Source organism: Filicampus tigris, chromosome 19 (genome assembly GCF_054856515.1).
Source record: "Filicampus tigris isolate MCC_2025a chromosome 19, RoL_Ftig_1.0, whole genome shotgun sequence".
Taxonomy (NCBI): domain Eukaryota; kingdom Metazoa; phylum Chordata; class Actinopteri; order Syngnathiformes; family Syngnathidae; genus Filicampus; species Filicampus tigris.
The window spans coordinates 15,310,369-15,317,500 of record NC_141235.1 but is presented as its reverse complement, the minus strand read 5'-3'; the positions used below and the strand labels follow the sequence as shown (position 1 = coordinate 15,317,500).

At 46.2% G+C, this 7,132-nt stretch overlaps 1 protein-coding gene across 4 annotated transcripts in view; it reads left to right on the top strand.

The window, feature by feature from the left end:
* Positions 1–7,132, top strand: part of llgl2 (LLGL scribble cell polarity complex component 2) — a 102,108-nt gene that overhangs the window by 21,490 nt on the left and 73,486 nt on the right. For all 4 annotated transcript variants that reach the window (XR_015082394.1, XR_015082395.1, XR_015082396.1 and 1 more), the window contains exons 3-5: positions 1,452–1,549; positions 2,280–2,361; positions 2,531–2,646. Coding sequence is in view for 1 of the 4 variants with exons in the window: in XM_086015680.1 (XP_085871806.1) it covers positions 1,452–1,549; positions 2,280–2,361; positions 2,531–2,646 (296 nt within the window). In the remaining 3 variants the exon portion in view is untranslated. The remainder of the gene's footprint in view (positions 1–1,451; positions 1,550–2,279; positions 2,362–2,530; positions 2,647–7,132) is intronic.

Here is a 7,132-nt window from a genome sequence, read left to right as displayed (position 1 = left end):
TCTTTTGATCATCACACAAACCCCTCCACCACGGTAGGGTGACTGCTCACAGAGGCCATATTTTCCACAGTATGTTTTCCTTAGAGTTTTTCAGGTCTTTTAAACAAACTTTAATAACACAGACAAGATCTATCCAGAGATACACACACATGGTAACACTGGTTATATTCCTTGTTAATTATTTTATGTGATACTTTCTTGTCTGAAAATGTATTTACTTTCGACTTAAGACTTTTATAGGTATTTTTTTACTGTTCACCTCACCCTTCATCTTTGTGTCCATTCTCTTGTCTCTATTTAGCTACGTTTACATAGACAGAGGCCCTTCGGGTAAAAATGATCGGATGCACTGTTTTCATGGTCACTAAAAATATTGATCCGATTAGGACTTGCAAGTTCATGTATCACACTTTTGAGCGGAACAAATTATTTTGACATGCGCAGATTGACCAAATATACCGGAAGTAGTAGTAGAAGCCATAGTGACTTCCGTGTCAACAAAACATCGCTACATCCATTTCTTCTTTAAAGAGGAAATCAACCCAAACACATTTTTTCCAAGAAAATGTTTCCAGCAGGCCCACTAGTTGAAACACGGCATTCTGATCAATATTGCGTTTGTGGAATTTGAGTTAAGCAGCAAAATCCACCCCTTTTTAGCCATCTCAGGGGGCGACCATTTTGTCACTTCCGTTAACTGAAAATGACATCACAACTTCAACAATCATGGCTCAGCTTCAGAAAACAGGTCAGCCGTTATTGGTCGTTACCTGAGCCGTGAGCAGTTGTGATGTTATTTTCAGTCGACAGAAGTGACAAAATGGCCACCCCCCTCTTATTCCACAAACACATTAATCAGAATGCCTTATTGTAACTAGTAGAACCTTATTGTAACTACATAGAACATATTCTTGAAATAATATGTTTGGGTTGACTTCTCCTTTAAACGTTCGCGTTATTTCGCAGATTTTCCCGTTTGCGCTGTTACGTCGTGTTAACACTTCCAAATGGAGCTGCAAATGTACCAGTTAAGTTTTGCGCCAGCTGTGTCTTTTGCTCACTCTTCTTCTACTACCTTCTGGGAATAACAGAAACGCGTATACTGATGTCACAGACATGCTCGGTAAAGACGGTTTGTTCTGAAATGTCGGAATAAGTGTTTTCATGCGCGCCAATCGGATTAACAATCGACATAAACCACCTCTCTTCTTTGGAATAAAATCTTGATTGGAATGGTCTTGATCAGGTCAGAATAATACGAATAGGGTGTGTACATGAAGCATTTTTATTCTGATCAGGCGTTTAATCTGAATAAATGTGTCCATGTAAACATAGCCATGGTTTTGTTTGTAAATGCCTGCAGGTGTTGTGTCTTTGCTTGTGTGAAGCACAATGAGTTAGCTTGTGTATGAAATGTGCTTTATGAATAAAACTGGGTTTTCCTTGCCTAGACTGTGGAGCATGGCTTCCCCCACCAACCCAGTGCCCTGGGCTACAGTCCTTCTCTGCAGCTGCTGGCCATTGGTACCCGTTCAGGAGCCATCAAATTGTATCCTTTTTTAAGATTGGTGTTTCTGCTGTAAAAGTTCTAATTTTGTATATTTTAACCCATGACCTCAGAGGTGTCTCTGAATAGCTTTATTACTTGTAAGTTGTCCGTTGATAAGATAACCTTTGTCAGTCTGCCTAGGGGGAAATTTGAAGCATGACCAAACACATTAGCACAGCTGGACATTTTACAAAAATTTCCTGGTCCGTTTGTTGCCTTCCGTCTGCAGCCGGGGTACCCTTCCGCTGCCCTTCAATCCGCCTCTATAGAAGCCTCACTGTTACCGGACTAAATAATACTCCTTTTCGGACCCAGAAGCTGTCAAAAAGCCTCTGCCGTGGCCAACGGGAAATGGAAGCCTCTCAGCGAAAATAGACGATAGACGATTACTTGGATAGAAAACATGGGCTTCCGACTATGCTTAGTTCACCTATTTTTTTTTATTTTCCCGTCTTTCGTTTATCGCCTACAAAATGGCCATTTGTCATAGGTGGATAGACGGACCAGTCCATCACATGGGCGGAATGCCAAGCTCTGCACATTAGAAACACATTTCTCAAGTGAAGAACTGTTGGACTGTATATGGTATATAATAGTGACAACATGTTTATAAAAGGAAAATGAGTCAAACTGTTGGTTGTAGTTGTATTTTAAGTTTATTTTGACATGTGCCTTGTGATTTTTTGATTTGATTTAAAAGTGGTCAAGTGTTTCCATAACCTAAGGGCAGATATGGAGCCCCGGGTGTGGAGTTCATGGGTCTACATGATGAGAATGCCGCAGTCACACAAGTACACTTTCTCCCCCACCAGGTACAGATATCTCAAAGCACTTTTTCCAATATTTAACAAAGAGTCGAGCTTTTTTTGGATATAATTTGTTTCTAAGAAATGTTATCACTGTTTGGAATATTGTTATACATCAAATAATGTAATCATGGTTATATTATTTCATGTATGTTATACAATGCGTTTTGTTTAGGTTGAACTGGTGACTCTACTGGACGACAACAGCTTGCACATGTGGACTTTGAGAGCCCACACAGGACTTTCAGAGCTTCTAGAGATAGGACGCTTCACTCTCACTGGTCCACCTGGGTAAAACAAAAAAAAAATGTCCACAGAGTTCAATTTGTTGACTACTAGGATTTGATGAACATGAATCAGATTTTAAAAGTATGTTTCAATTTCCATCCCTTTATTCAAAAACAAATTTAAAACTGAGTGCAGAAATTGCACAAGTAAAATTAATTATGGTTAGATTAGGTTATACGTTTGACCCATAAAATGTCTTAAAATGTTGATCATTATTATCCAAAGTAAATGCAGACATTTGTAAATGTCTTATTTTGTTTCAACACAAAGACAATCAGCCTTCTTTCCTGGATGACTACGGAAATCTGAAATGATTCACTGACTGAGGATTTGGAAAATTTTCGATCTCTAAACGATTACCGTACTTTTCAGACCATAAATCACAGCTATTTGGCTAGTCCTGTGCTTATGCTCGGACAAGCACCCAAATTCCCCACTCCCTAATGGTGTTGACTTTCTGTGCATTACATCCACCTTCTTAAGCGGTAATGCACCAAGTATTTACCAACAGCTAAAAGACAGTAGATAATGAAATGGAAGACGAATTTGAAAAATAAGAAGTAGTAGTCATGCATAACCACTTTACTTATAGAATGCTAAAGAAGGTGGCAGCAGAGCTGTCAACACTCACGTATTGAACGTGACACGCACATTTCGGTCCAATGTCACGCTTGGATGCTTTACTTGAATTTATCATGCTAAGAAAAAGTATCACTGGTGAAAAAAGGTTTTGTCTTTGTTAAGAAGGGGGGTTTTCCGGTTCCGGCGCCGCACTCATCGGTGAGCCTTTTCGTGTGTTTTTGTTCCTTAATATTACTCTACCTCATACCTTTTTCATATAGTTGATAGTCGTAACTTGCGTAGCAATGGACACCCAAACTGCGGTATTCTTGCTGCTGCTGATGGCTATTTTTTTGCACGATCGTGTCCGGCGACTTGGCTCGGAGCCGCGCCCCCATTGTCTACAGCCGGAATCAGCTGTTAGCACTCCGTGCAAACCCTGCGCCGGCTCCCGGGGCGAGACCCGATATCCCCCGTGAGCTGAGGAGGAAGAGACGGGGATCTCGTGCGGGGTTTAAATGCCGGGAAAGGAGGAGACGATACCATCCTGTCCTTCCGTCTGTTATCATGGGGAATGTTAGATTGCTCCCCAACAAGATGGACGAGCTAGCGGCGCTTACCCGGCATGAGAGGGACTTCCGGGAGGCTAGCCTGATGCTATTCACGGAGTCGTGGCTAACAGCACTAACGCCGAACGCGGTCGTAGAATTGGACGGCTTCCAAATCATACGCGCGGACAGGACGCTGGAGAGTGGAAAGAGGAAAGGAGGAGGGCTGGCTGTGTTTGTGAACGATAGATGGTGTAATCCTGGGCACATCACGATTAAGGAGCAGCTTTGCAGCAGGGATATTGAGCTGCTAGCTGTTGGCATGAGGCCATTCTACATCCCGCGAGAGTTTAGTCGTGTGATCGCGGTGACCGTCTACGTCCCACCAGCTGCCAGCAGCGACACAGCCTGTGATGTCTTGACTGCAGCAGTGAGCAGGCTACAAACACAGCACCCAAATGCCCTGATACTCATCTCTGGTGACTTCAAACATGCCTCCCCTTCCTCCTCTCTGCCTTCATTCACACAGTATGTCACCTGCCACACCAGAGACAATAAAACACTGGACCTTTTCTATGCCAACACCAAGGAGGCATACACATCACTGCCCCTCCCCCCGCTGGGCAAAGCTGATCACAACCTGGTGGCTCTCCAGTCTGTGTACAAACCTCTGGTCCGCAGGCAGCCAGCTGTGACCCGCACGGTTCAGAGATGGTCTGGAGAGGCTGAGGAGGCCTTAAAGGACTGCTTCAGCACAACTGTGTGGGAAGTATTCAGCGATGCTCACGGGGAAGACATTAGTAGTTTAACGGACACTGTTACAGACTTTATAAATTTCTGCATGGAGAACACCATATCCACCAGGGCAGTAAGGTGTTTCTCCAACAACAAACCCTGGATCACACCAGACATAAAAGCTCTCCTGAAGGAGAAGAGGAGGGCTTTTGCGTCAGGCAACATAGAGGAGCGGAAGACTGTGCAGCGCCAGCTGAGGAGGAGGATCAGAGAGGGGAAAAGGTCCTACAGGAAGAGGATGGAGGAGCAGCTGCTGCAGAATAACGCCAGGGGAGTCTGGAGGGGCCTGAAGACCATCTCAGGCCACGGACAACCCAAGACCCGGACTGGGGGGGACCTGCAGTGGGCAAATGAGCTGAACCTCTTTTTCAATAGGTTCGATCAGATGCCTGCCTCCACTCAGTCTCTCCTGCTGCAGCCTACACCTACTCCTCCTGCTGGGCGTGTCACCCCCTTCCCCCTTTTCTCCACAGTCTCCAGCTCCCAGCTACAGCAGATAGCCACCACTCCCTCCTGCCCAGCCTTGGCCTTCACAACATCTCAGGTGAGGAACCAGCTGAAGAAGATGAAGGCGAGGAAGGCAGTAGGTCCAGATGGCATCAGCCCCCAGCTCCTCTAATCCTGAGCAGACCAGCTGTGTGGAATTGTCCAGCACATGTTCAATCTGAGCCTGAAGCTGGGCAGGGTCCCCCAGCTATGGAAAACATCCTGCCTGGTCCCGGTGCCAAAGACCCCCCACCCGAAGGAGCTCAACAGCTTCAGACCAGTGGCGCTGACGTCTCCCCTGATGAAGACCCTGTAGAGACTGGTCCTTGTCCACCTGCGCCCCCTGGTGAGCTCCTCAATGGACCCACTCCAGTTCGCATATCAGCCTGGCATCAGTGTGGATGATGCTATCATCTACCTCCTCCACACTTCACTCTCCCACCTGGAGAAGGCGGGGAGCACTGTGAGGATCATGTTCTTTGATTTCTCCAGTGCTTTCAACACCATCCAGCCCACCCTACTGGGAGACAGGCTGGAGCGGGCGGGGGTGGCGCACCACCTCACCACATGGATCCAGGACTACCTCACAAACCGGCCAGTTTGTGAGGACATAGGACTGTGTGTCTGACGTGCTCCTCTGTAGCACGGGGGCCCCACAGGGGACTGTCTTGGCTTCCTTCCTGTTCACCCTCTACACCTGGGACTTCAACTACAACACCCCTACCTGTCACCTGCAGAAGTTCTCTGACGACTCTGCGATTGTTGGCCTCATCACAGGCGGAGATGATCGGGAGTACAGAGAACTTACTCAGGGTTTTGTGGACTGGTGCCAGCAGAACCGCCTCCTGATCAATGCGGGGAAATCCAAAGAAATGGTGGTGGATTTCGGTAGACGCCAGCACTCTGCACCTGCACCAGTGAATATCCGGGGCACAGATGTTGAGAGTCTCAACTTACAAGTACCTGGGTGTTCATCTGAACAATAAACTGGACTGGTGCGACAACACAGACGCCCTCTATAGGAAGAGTCAGAGCAGGCTCTTCCTACTCAGGAGACTGAGGTTTTTTGGGGTTCAGGGGACACTCCTCAGGAACTTTTATGACTCGGGAGTGGTCACCTGGGCAGGCGGCGTCTCGGCCCGGGACAAGAAGCGGCTGGACAAACTGGTCAGGAGGGCCGGCTCTTTCCTGGGCTGCTCCCTGGACTCTGCGGACTCGGTGGGGGACAGGAGGATGTTGGCCAAGCTGTCATCAATGCTGGACAACCCGGACCACCCCCTCCAGGGCACCCTAACAGCACTCCACAGCTCCTTCAGTGACAGACTGTTACACCCTCGCTGTGCAAAGGAGAGATTCCGCCGTTCCTTCTTGCCTGTTGCTGTCAGACTCTTTAACAAGAACATTGTGTAGTCTCTACAAACTGGCGGACATTAGTGCAATTGTGCAGTCCTGCACCTTAGCTCATATCGTGCAATACCCAATATTCCCGACTACTGTAATACCGTGCAATACTCAACATTCCCCACTACTGTTAGTCTAGTTTTATTTGTATCCAATGCTGTTCCTTACATTTCACTACAGCACTGCAGCACTGTCACTTAGAGTATTTTTCCTCTGTACTATGTACAGGTCAAAATGAGTGTTCCTCATACTTTTTATGTAGATGTAGGTTGGTGTGTATATACATGTGTATATACACGTTACTGCGTATATTTACATAGGTTTGATCCTAAATGTTTGCCGTCAATGTTATACATTAATGGCCACATTATGCCGCCGTCCCTGTGTGACCTATATCTTTGCTGCTGTAACAATGGAAATTTCCCCACTGTGGGATCAATAAAGGCATTCTTATCTTATCTTATCTTATCTTTGTTTTGGCGCTCTGATGCTACTGTCAGTTACGAGGTTAGTCAGATTGCCTATTAGTCGCATCCCCAAACCCGCTTCCCTTATGCATGCGCTATTTTTAGGGATGGAACAATTCACTCAATCCCTGATTCGATTAGATTTTCAGTTCCATATTTTCGATTCGATTAGATTTTTTAAAAATCGCTACCACACTTGTCTCTGTGTGCTAGTGTGGTTCTGCAGCCATC